A 12,567-nucleotide genomic window follows, 5' to 3' on the forward strand; every position below is an offset into this window, starting at 1 on the left:
TTAGGAAAACATTCATATAAAGAACGCCTAAATCTGACTTCTTATAAGGAAGTTATGATTTTTCGAAGTTTCGAGTGTGACACAGTACAATAGTGTGCGACACAAAAATCGAAATAAAAATGTTGATTGTTAGCCAAAACAATCTAAATAAATGTTGTAGTACTCTTCAATATGAATTTGACAATATAAAGTATAACACCCCGTTTCGGAAATAAACCCTAAATTCGGGAATATATTTTAAGTATTATTTTATTCCGATAAATGAAATTTAAATAAAGGGTTTAGTGAGGAAGGGTACTTTCAGGGTTTGTTGTGTAAAAAATATTTGAGCATGCGGCTAAGGATAAAATATTTGGACTTATTTTGTAGCTATTGGGCTTAAATTGAAAGGATTTTGGAAGCTAAAGGCTGAATGATAATTTGTGGATCTATTTTGAAAAAAAATTAAAGAGGAGGGACCAAAAGCATGTTTTGGCTTAATAGTTTGAAAATGGACGGGCATAAACCCGTCACCTCCTCTCATTCAAACCCTAACCTTGCTTCACTTCTTTAGTCGCCACCTTATCACCCCTTATCCTCCAGCCGTCGTCCTTCCATTGTTGAAGCCGGAAGCCGCCGCTCCACCACTGTCGACGAAAAAAAATAAAAAAATACGAAAAATATAAAAAACAAAAAAAATATAAAAACAAGTTTAGTTTTAACTAAAAAATAAAAAATAAATGAAAATAAAGAAGTTAAAAAACATAAAACCGAGTTTTGGACATATGATGTAATTTTTTGCAAATTATAGAGACTAAATTTGAGCTTTTATGACTGATTTTGCAAAAAAATTAATAAAGTTAACCATAAAAATCTTTAAAAGGGCTAGAGTGATAACTCTATGTCCCATTTGTGGCCAGAGTAAAAAAAAAAATTAATAGAACTTTTCTCAATTAGGTGTAAAAAGTATTGTGGCTTTTACGGTATTTTTCCTAACAACGTCATTGATATATTTACAAAACATATATTTATAAAGATTTCAAATATATTGTTGTATCATAGGTAACGCTCGGAATATGCATCTATTTATATATAAGACAAAGGTCAGATAAGTCAAAGTGGAAGGAGTTATTTACTTATCCAAAGACTTAAATATATACAGACTAAATTGCCAAATTGGTCATTCTCGTTTACCAAAAAGTGCATTTTGAGTACAATTTTTTTTTTCCGTATTGTTAGTCCAAAACTGAAAATATCATAATTTTGATTACTCGAAAATTTAAATGCATTTGAAAATACTATTTTGCTCTCCTAATTTTTTTTTCTATTTTCTTTTACTCATTTAAATATTTATATAATAATTAAAAAGAATAAAAAAAAACTAATAATCTCTCTTTTAATATTCCAGCGCCGTTCTCTCTTCTCTTTACTACTGCAGCACCACTGCCGCCGGTGATGGAGTGTTGACGGAATCATCCCACTTATGACATCCCTTTCTCCAAGGTCAATCAAAATAAAAAATAATCTGTTAATATAATAATATAAAATTTACAATTGTGAGTCACGATGCCAAATTTGTATTTGTTTGTTTATAAAAGTCCTCTTTAAACAGTGTAAATATACACGAAAACCGAAAGAGAAGAAAGAAATGGAGAGAGTTTGTGTAACAGGAGCAGGAGGTTATATCGCGTCATGGGTTGTCAAGCTCTTGCTCTCCAAAGGTTACATCGTCCATGGCACTGTAAGAGATCCAGGTAAGATTTTTCATTCAGATTCCTTCCTTCTACTATGTATTTACTTTGATTTTGGTTTTAATTAAACTTGTAATTACTTGATTGTTTCCCTTTCTGCTGAAAACGGATGAATATTGTTTATGATACCTTAGGCGTTGGATGTTTATTTACTAGCTATTTCCTACTTTCTGATCGAAATTCTTCACCAACCGACCTTTATTCATCCTCATTCATCGGCCATTCGCTGGAATCCTCTTATTCCTAGTTAGGTTTGTAGTTTATGTTGAAAAATTAGGCGTTAAGTGCTTGGGATCTATCATCGCCTGCAGCAGATTATGCTAAAATTTGATGATCGGGTGAAAAATTATGCCCAGAAAGATTTGCCTTAATATTGATTTGAATCTCCCTTGGTCATGCTCCGGTTATTTTAAATTATAGTGGTCGTGTTGAACAGGATGAACCATACTCAATACAATAATTTTTATTTTAAATTATAGTGCTCGTGAATTTTGGCAACAGATTAAAAAAGAAACATGTCAAGCATTTCACAAATCTGGAGTTATGCCTATGGAGTTATTTTAATATATTTTGATAAAAGTAGGCCCACAATGAGCCGGTTCTATGGAGAATAATGATATCCACATTTTGTAGGTGCCTCTTTTTAGCACAAAGGATTTCTTTAAATAAACCTAACAATTTTTATTTTTATTTTTAAGAAAGAGCATGCTTTTTTTAGCTCACTTTGATTTTCTTACATGACACAAAGTTACTTGACCTAATTTCCATAGGGGTAGGTAGTGGCTATCAACTATATGATTGAATGAGGCTCAAATTGTAAAATTTTGGGCTTCATTTTCTATGAAAAAAGTGGTCCTTTGGAACACTAGGTGAAAATGTTGATAGCTAATAATAAAAAATTATGTTTGGTAAAAATCAGCTATAAGCTAGACGTGAAGTATAAAATGCCATAAAATGATATGTAAAAAATATTCAATATTATCAGATAAATACATAATAACTTGATAGATTTCGAAATACAACATTGAATGGAACTAAATATTATAATTATTAGATCAATAAAAATACATTATTATTCTTACATATAACACTAATTCTTCATACTTATGAAAAATCCTAGAATAAAATTAAAAGAAATGGTAATTTGAAAACATGAAAATTTATGACCATTACTTCTACTTGAACGATTGTACATTTGTACTTGTATTAAGAGGGTGTTTGGGAGTGCTTAAAAAAGTCTTTATCCAAACATTAGTTTTAGCTTATACATGTGTAAAATTGGTAATAAGTTAAAAAGCTTCTTAAATAACCTTAGCTAAAGACCCTCTAAATAAGATGAAAATATGCAAGTTTTTCAAGTATAATGTTTCTTCACGACTTAGAGAAATGGAAAATTTAAAATTAGTAATTTAGTATCAAATACAGGCGGCATTAACTCTAAAGAAACGAACTATTACCCAAACACTTTAAAAAGCAAGCAAAATTATAAATCGTCAACTTTAATTTTTTTTCCCAAGTGGAAATTCAAATATCATCTCATTTAGTCTACACTTATTACACGGGCGGCTGGCGGAACATGACTATACAACATAGTGACATCAAGTTGATTTACAACAAATTATGTTATATAAACACTTTGGACCTAAGTTGAACCATTTCAATTTTAAAATGTAAATAAAAAAATCACATCTAACTAAACAAGTTACAAAATCAAATAGTTGTTCAAAGTTAAGACAAATACAACTACAAATGCAAATCAACCGTTTAAGGGGAATAAACTTTTTATAGTTAATAAAGAGTATCTTAAGAAGAATTTTAGAAATACTCCATAAGCTCGTTTAAATATTATTATGAGTAGCCTAAATACTTAGATGATATGTTTTGTCAAACATTTACATCTTTAAAAAATTCGAAAAATAAACTAGTTGCAGCGTGCTAAACCTATTGTGTGTGTGTCTATTTATGTTATGTACACTTAACCGCTTTATTCAATAATGTTCCATTTTACTCTACATTATATTTAACCTTTCAAGCTTTATTAGTTTTTTGAATAATTATTCTTTTCTTCATTTTAATCTCCATTATTAAATATTCATATTGGTAATGGTCATATGATATTTCAATCAATTTTTAATTATAACTATATACATAATATTTTTATCAACATTTTTATTTGGAAAAAAACAGCCTTGGCATATTACATCTACTTAACTTCCTACGTATTGAAGTATATTAATTATATTTAATATTATGTTTAAGTAATTTTTAATTTTATAAATATCACACATGCTAAAAAGATAACAAATTAGATTAGGGGACTTTATAAAATATTTCAAAAAGATAAGGGTAAATTAGTAAATTTAAAAAAAAATTATAAATGGGCAATGATTGGAGAGAAAGTTTAAGTTAATAACTTTTTATTTGATATAGTTAGTGGAAATGTGATGCGAACAGAGCAAAAAAAAAACTTTATACATGAGGTTGATAATCGGAGGTTCTCTAAATTAACACTTTTACATCTATTTTTAATTTTTTTTTCCCATTTTCTACAATCCATTTTATTATTAGTTGATCATGCTTATTTAGATTATTTAATACCACAAAATCACTTTTAAAAGGTACATTCAAATTTTGCTAAGGATAAAAGTGGTAAACCAACCTAACATTTACATAAATTTTAGTCATTGTCATATGTTGTTAACAACAAGTCAACCTGGTACAAACTGTACAATTTTATAAACTAAAATTAAAACGTGTGAGATATGTTCAAAGTTGCATAAACTATATTCAAGTTGCCTAGCGGTAAGGAGTGATCTTCTCAAATGATTTTCACAATTTATTTTAGAACATTAAACTTTATACAACCTATAATTGTATTTTTAAAATTTTCTTAAAAATAACTTATTTTTTCAGGTAATGAGGAAAAAAATGGTCATTTGAAGAAACTTGAGAATGCTGGAGAGAGGTTGCATCTCTTCAAGGCCGATCTGTTTGATTATGAAGGCCTCTGTGCTGCATTTGCTGGTTGCACTGGGGTTCTTCATATCGCATCTCCTGTTCCTGGTACACTTAAGTTTGATGATCCTCAGGTAATCTCTTTTTCTATATTTTTAAGTGTGAAAATGGATCAACTTGGGTTGTGTGCCATTGCTTATGGTAAAATAGAAAATTTTAATTAGCTAAAAAGGAACGAGGCAAACAGGTTAAAAATCAACAAATAACGTAATTAGATGTTTATACATATATATCAAATGGGGTTACATATTCATTTAAATGCTACTTGCAATTTAAATAATGTATTGACACTAATGACATAAAAGTGAAATGATAGATCCTTGTTGAATCTATCATATACCCCAAGCATTCTAACAGATTCCAAGCAACAAAACACTCAATAATACCAGAAAATTAGGATAGAATTCCCATTCATTCGAGAGGAATGGGACTCTCCAAAAGAAGAGCAAAGTTCTTTACAAATCAATTCTTAGCTCCCGACTCCCTAAAACAAAAGGACTATTTATACTACGACTACAGAGAAGACAAAAGAGAATAACAACCAACATAATCATGTGCTGACCCCACTAACAATTGTTTCCACCCATGATTGGCTGCAGACTCACTAATTAACAAATAAAAATAAAAGACCAAACTACCCCTTTGGCCAAATACCAGCAAAGTTGGGGCTTATCATGAAAACACGAGGAGCAATATATTTTTTTCGTACCAATATAAATGCAATATTTAACATAATACACTGTTTAATCAGACTATTCGACCATTAATTGGATGTCTAAAATAACCTTTAACAAATATGACACATGGAGGTATATTGTAGACTAAATTAAATTCTAGTTTTATTGTGGGGCAAAATGTTAAGTTTAAAACCAAAGATTTACCAGTTAAAAAGCCTTTGGCCTAGCGGTATAAGAAGTGTTGGAAATGTGTCCCTCCCTTTAGAAAAGGTTGCAAGTGCCCCTGCACAAAAAAAGTTGCGAAAATCACCCTATTTGATCTTCAAAAATGGCTGCATCTTCATTTCTTGTTATATTTTTATACAAAATATATTACTCCTAAAACTAATCTATTCCTTACAAAAATAAATATAGAAAACTAACTATTTAATTATTACATACCATATGAATAAATAAATACAAGGTTTGAGTACTATCGTCGACAAAAGGTGTAGATTTAGGAGTATGATTAGATGGTTGTGTGAGTTAGGTGTCGTTTGTTTTTTCGACGCGAAAATGCATGAAGCCCGCGGACCACCTCTGCAATCCTCTGTAACAGAAGAGGGGGACCAAACGGCTGCAACATGTAATAAAAACTCTGTTTGTTTTTTAACATCTGCAGACTGTTGCAATAAGTTAAAGTAAGGTGTGAAGAGGTTTGAAGCAGAGGGTCAAGTGTTACGCCACGCAGCACACGCACAACAGTTTTTAAGTCAGAAGTCTTTTGAAAAACAAACAGCTACGAAGGACCAAGTGCTGCGCGGCGCAGCAATAAATGGTCAGAAGTGGTTTTTTAGAAAAAACAAACAATATCTTAGTCGTTTTGAAAAAAAAAAACCCTGAAAGATTACCAAAAAGTAAATATCACGTTACTAATACTATAGACAACCAAAAAAGTTGTATTTATTTTATGATTAAATAAGTATATAATCTTTTGTTTAGTATTCAATAACATGTACTTTATTTAACAAATAACAGTTACAATAACATTTTTCATGACTTCAATTATTGTCGTCGTAAGTTCAACGAATGATATAGGTACACTCTTATCGGTGTGGGGAGCTTTTAAAAAGAGAATACACATCATTTTGCAACAAAACTATTTCTTGACTTATAATTGTGACCTTCTACATCTAAATAGTTGTGAAAGAAAGTGATGGCACATTAAGATTTCAATGTGGACAATTTTATAAAAGTTAGGACTTAATGGTTTCCCCAATCTTTTTAAGTCATTTTGTCAACATCATGTCAAATCCAAACATACATATATAGGTTACCGGATCAAGTCATGTTCATATTAAGTTTGTTAAATAAAATCTTAAATACACTTGTATAATGACAAAATTGGTAGGACCTTATAATATTCTTGTATTATTACAGACGGAAATCCTCGATCCAGCTATAAAAGGAACACGAAACGTATTGAATGCATGTTTGGAGGTTAAAGTAAAAAAGGTTGTGGTTGTTTCCTCGATGGTTAGTGCTATGTTAAATCCTGAATGGCCACAAGGCCTTGAAATGGATGAAAGTTGCTGGGCGGATGTAGAATATTGCAAAACCAACGAGGTACTTATTTTGTTAAACTTATTATTTTTTATGTAAATAACTTATTTGACATTTTTTACTATTGATTTTAGAGATGGTATGCTTTATCCAAGACTCTAGCCGAACGTGAGGCTTTGGAGTATGCCAAAAAGGTTGGATTGAACGTTGTGACTATTTGTCCATCAGGTACCATTGGGCCAATGTTACAATCAACAGTAAACGCTAGTAGTTTGCTTCTCTTGAGCTACATAAAAGGCAAGTGCTTTTGTTTGTTAACAGTTAGCATGTCATTTTGGCTTTCGACCTCATAATACTTTAAAAATCAAATAAACCAATTTCGAAGTGAAAATTGTAATGGATGCAAATGTCGTAGAAGAGATGGACTGTGAAAAACATTAACTTTGACTTCTAAAGTGAAAAGCATAGAAATAAATAGTTTTTTGACTTTTAAAGTCGAATAAACTGCTTTTAGAGTTCATAAAATCAGTTTCTAGTAGCTAACAGTGAAATTAAAAACTAACGATGAAACTAAAAATTAAAATTTTTATGACACAAATTTAATAGATGTTTTGTGATGAAACTAAACATTATGAGTTATATGACATAATTCAACAATATAGATGGCATGATTTTATTCATTATCTCTTTGAAGATCTCGACGGAAGAAGTGATGGAACAAAAAAGACGGATGATGCAGAACGGGCTGTTGTAGATGTACGTGATTTGGCCAACGCAATTGTCTTGTTGTATGAAAAACAAGAATCCGAGGGGAGATATATATGCTCTTCATACTCTCTTATGACAAGGGAGTTTGTTGCAAAGGTGCAAAACATATTTCCTGACTATGATTATCCCAAAAAGTAAGTTCTTTCTAGCATTTTATGGTTTTAAATATAGCATATCATTTATATGTAAATATCTTGGGTGTAACTCCTATTATGACTATGTGGGGTCCATCTATGCTTGAATTTTCTACAAAAAGAATATTTTTCTAACAACCCCCGAGTCAGCCTACACTTCCATGTCCCAAAAAAAACCTAAATCCATATTTTCACTTTGAAAATTTGTTTATTTAACTAGCACAAGAGTCATAAGCCAAATCCATATTTTCACAACAGCCTGAATGGTGAGTAGCATAAAAGTCATTGCCCCAAATTAGGCACATTACATGTATGAATTTCTTCAAATATAATTTTCCTTTTCTTTTATATGTTTTTGAGGTCCTCATATCAGGATCATTGTGGTGATAAATTTTGCTTGTGGAATTACAGTTTTACAGAACCAAACAAAACTGAACGTGCGATATTCAACACGAAGAAGTTGTTAAATTTGGGATGGAATTACAGGCCATTGGAGGAAACCATTGTAGACTCGATCGAGAATTATGAAGAAGCCGGTTTATTGAATACAGATGGCATATCCCTTAACATAAAGTTTTGAATCTTCTCACATCTTTATGTTCGAATTCACAGTTTTATAGCGTGCCTAAAAAAATAAATGAAACAATATCCTTATTTTATGAATAATAACTAAATAACCTTTTGAATCCTAAACCATAGGGTGGATGAGCATGGGACAATTTTTTTTTTTTTTTTTTTTTTAATATTGTAGACTTCTTCTAGATTGTAGAGAAAGGTTAGCATATGACTTCTAAAGTCTTAATAGGATCCATGTGAAAAGAATTCTATTTTTCTTTACTGTTTCTAAGACTTTCTCTCCAATTTTGAATAATTCCTATAAATTGTGAAATTCAAAGCTTAATCATTTGTATTTATTTTTGAATGTCCAAAGTGGAGTCTTGAGTAGTTTCTTAACTAGAAGTGAATTAAGTGAAGTAGCTGCAAACATACATTTCCATTGACGATCTAGTCTTATTCAATAAATACTATATTGTACAAGAAACACAACACAATTGAAAATTATATTGTAATTTGCAGTTAACAAAGTCACCAACAATAAACATGAACTAGTGGGGATGCCCATGATTATAGGGACCAAAATTGTAAATAATGAAAATTATAAACTATAGGAACTGAAATTATAATTTTTGAAAGTGAAAACTACACGGACCAAATCTATAGGGACTAAAACTATAACTATTTTCAATTTACAACTATGGACCAAAACTCTAACTAATGCAAATAATAAACTATAGGGAGCTAAATGTAATTATTGAAAAGGATAACTACAGGAACTAAAATCTTACTTATTGAAATTTAAAACAATAGGGACCAAAACTGTAATTATTAATCTAGGGGACTAAACATATAACCTATTCCATTATACCAGGGGCCATTTCTGTAATTACAGCAACGCATGTTACCATGTTAACATGAATCACAGTCGATCTGCGACAATCCTCCTTAATGCTAAGGGGTATGGTGAGGGGCTATTTGTCAAGATCTGAATTCTTAAGATCTGAAAAATTAAGAGGTCTGAATTTCTAAAAGGGTCTGAATACTTAAGATCTGAATTTTTAAAAACTGTTTGGTTGGATCCTCTGAATTACAGATCTGAATGATAAAAATGATCATTTTACCCTTATATATTATCTTTTTGTTGAATCCAATGTTTTTATTTATAAAATAAATGAACTTCTTGTGAAGAATAAAAATATATATAAAAACCATATAGAATCCAAATTAAACATAAATAAAAAATTAGCACATAACATCAAGAATTAACACATAACATAAAAAATCAGCACATAAAGTCATAAACAGCAAAAATCAGCCATTGGAACTCATTCATTCACAAGAGGTAACAACCCAAACAAAACACCATTTGTTCTTCTTCTTTCACAGCTAGAGGCTGTTGGAACAGCCCATGACCACCGTACCAGCCTCATCCTTCTCCTTTGACAGTCGACAGAAAACCCACAAACACCCCTCCTTCCATTGAAGACCATAACCCAAATACCCCCTATTCGCACAATGTTTCCAGTCGACCCCTCTTCTCCACCTGTTCACGATGAACACATCAAAACCAAACATTCCATACCCTCCTTTGATTTCTGTCAAAACAAACAAAAAAATGAAGCTAGTCGCTACTTACCTTGCCCAATCAAAGACTTCTTTTTGGTCTGCCTTCGTTTGCCCTACGCGACCGGCCAAAGACCGGAGACCCCCTTCCCTTCGTTTTCTTCTGATCATATTTTAGACAACAGGGAGCATCTTCTACACTTGAAATTGATTTCCGTTTTCACATCTCAGAAAATCGCATTCATATTTGATACAATAAACTCACAACAATTTTCGATTTCACACCATGAAGACCCATTATCTCAGTGGGGGATTCGACTCAGAGCTTGGCTAAGGTTTGATTTCAGCAATGGGATGGTGTGCGACGTCAGCTCTGGCGGTGCGAGGGCGTCGCCGGTGCTCTGTGACTTCAAAGATGCAGAGACAGAAGAGATGGGGGGTTGGTGTTCGATGGGCGGAAGAAGAGAGACGAGGGTAGAGTTAGGGCAAAAAGGAAACACGTTCTTTTTTTTCCTTTCAGATGTGCCTTTATGTCTGACCGAATAAGATTATATTTTCAGATTCGGATGCAAATATAAGAAGTAACCAAACGGTCTGAACCAAAAAGATTCAGATCTGTCTCTTATTAAGAGGCATTAAGATGCTACCAAACAGGGCCTCAGCCTACTCAAAAAGTGACGCCACATCAGTGACATATCACCTCCACTACCAACCTACTACCAACCCACTAACTCTTGGAAATGGTTACCACTCCACATCATTTTTTCTTTTTATTTTTTTATTTTTTTTTACATTAGAATAATTTAAAAAATAATTATTAAACAAAAATAAAAACATAAATATTAATTAAAAACATTTTACATTAATTTTAAAAACAGAAATTTAAAATCTACATTACTTAAAAAAACATAATCATTTAAAACCTAAATTACTAAAAAAAACATAGACAATATTACTCGTCGTCCTCCTCATCGTCATCCTCGTCGTCATCCCCGTCGTCGTCATTGCCACCGTGTTGCTGGAATTGCCTTTGCCATATATGCTCAGTCAAATAATAACGTAAATTGTGATGTGTTTCACTGTTTTGTATTTCCAAAAGTCGTGTGAAGTATGCAGGGCTGCCGACTTGTATTACTGCAGGCGGATTAAGAATATCTTCCGGATTATACATACAAATAGTCCTACCCTCTTCTTCAATTATCATGTTATGTAAAATAACACAAGTAGTCAACACCTTCGTCAATTTCACCCTATCCCATGACTGTGCCGGATGTTTGATAATGTGCCACTTTTGTTTGAGGACCCCAAACGCCCGTTCCACATCCTTCCTTGTCGATTCTTGTGCCAACTTGAACAATTTTCGTTTTTCATCGGCCGGAAATGAGTACGACTTGACAAACGTAGCGTACTCGGAATATATCCCATCACCAAGGTAATACCCGTAATTATATTGATGTTCATTCACAACGAACGGCATGTTTGGTGCTTTACCCTGCAAAATATCATTAAATATCGGAGAGGCTCTAAGCACATTCAGGTCGTTGTTTGACCCCGCCATACCAAAGAATTCATGCCAAATCCATAGGTCATGTGATGCAACGGCCTCTAGTATAATAGTCGGGACGCCATGATCACCTCGTGTGAATTGACCTCGCCATGCATTGGGACAATTTGCCCACTCCCAATGTGTACAATCAATGCTGCCAAGCATTCCTGGTAAGCCATGTTTAGCTTCATGTGCGACATACAACTGTTCGATATCATTTCTAGTTGGATGTCGCAAATATATGTCACCATAAAGCTCTATGACATACTCACAAAAAAGATAAGCACATTCTCGCCCAGTCCTCTCGGACATTTTCAGATACTCATCTGAAGCATCTACTGCTATGCCATATGCCAATTGTCTAAGGGTTGTTGTGCATTTTTGTAGGGTACTAAAATCACGTTTACCTCTTGCATCCCATCTCAATTGGAAAAACTCAGAATTGTTTTCCAAATCTCTAGAAATACGTAAAAATAAATTTCTACTAATACGAAATCGGTCTTCAAATTTTGATAGGTCATACAAACTGTCAGGGGCAAAGTAATCACGTACCAAAAGCTCGTGTGCCGCCATACGATCTCGAACTATCAAAATTCTATGCCTCTTCTCGGTATTTGAACTTTCGCCTCTTTGTTGCACCCTATTGCGTGCCGCAGACAACAACGTGTGCAACACCAAGTCATCTTCATCAGAGCTATCATCATCGGATGAAGAAGAAGCAATCGAACCCGCAAAATTATTCATATCTATGTTTGAAAGAGGGAATAGAAATATGTTTGTGATGTGAATGAAAATGTGTTTGTTTATGTTGTGTATGTATTTATATATGTGTATTAAGTTTTTTTTTTTGATTTTTTTTTAACTTGGTAACGGTCAAAAGAAAGAAAAAAGAATGGTCAAAAAATGGTCCACCAATCGCATCACTCGTCTTCGTCCGTAGCCAGCCTCACGCCACAAGGCACCTACGTGCGCCTGGGGCGATGTTCACGCGTAGGTGACCTTGCCACGTAAGCCCCACGCGTAGGTGCCTTAAC

At 32.7% G+C, this 12,567-nt stretch overlaps 1 protein-coding gene across 2 annotated transcripts; it reads left to right on the forward strand.

Annotated features, from left to right (window-relative positions):
- Nucleotides 1-1,415: 1,415 nt before the first annotated feature.
- LOC145158896 (cinnamoyl-CoA reductase 1-like) lies at nucleotides 1,416-8,778 on the forward strand. 2 transcript variants are annotated; one of them, XM_079077753.1, is made up of 7 exons: nucleotides 1,416-1,482; nucleotides 1,592-1,733; nucleotides 4,644-4,819; nucleotides 6,842-7,027; nucleotides 7,099-7,261; nucleotides 7,659-7,866; nucleotides 8,278-8,778. In XM_079077753.1, the coding sequence occupies exons 2-7, from the start codon at nucleotides 1,628-1,630 to the stop codon at nucleotides 8,444-8,446; spliced, it is 1,008 nt and encodes a 335-aa protein (XP_078933879.1). In that variant the 5' UTR covers nucleotides 1,416-1,482; nucleotides 1,592-1,627; the 3' UTR covers nucleotides 8,447-8,778. The 2 variants fall into 2 exon arrangements, with proteins under 2 accessions (XP_078933879.1, XP_078933878.1); XM_079077752.1 differs by lacking the exon at nucleotides 1,416-1,482 and having other exon boundaries at nucleotides 1,497-1,733.
- The last annotated feature ends 3,789 nt before the right edge of the window (nucleotides 8,779-12,567 follow it).

The sequence above is a fragment of the Lactuca virosa genome, chromosome 2 (assembly GCF_052849685.1).
Source record: "Lactuca virosa cultivar CGN04683 chromosome 2, Lactuca_virosa_CGN04683_v6, whole genome shotgun sequence".
In the NCBI taxonomy this organism is placed as follows: Eukaryota; Viridiplantae; Streptophyta; class Magnoliopsida; order Asterales; family Asteraceae; genus Lactuca; species Lactuca virosa.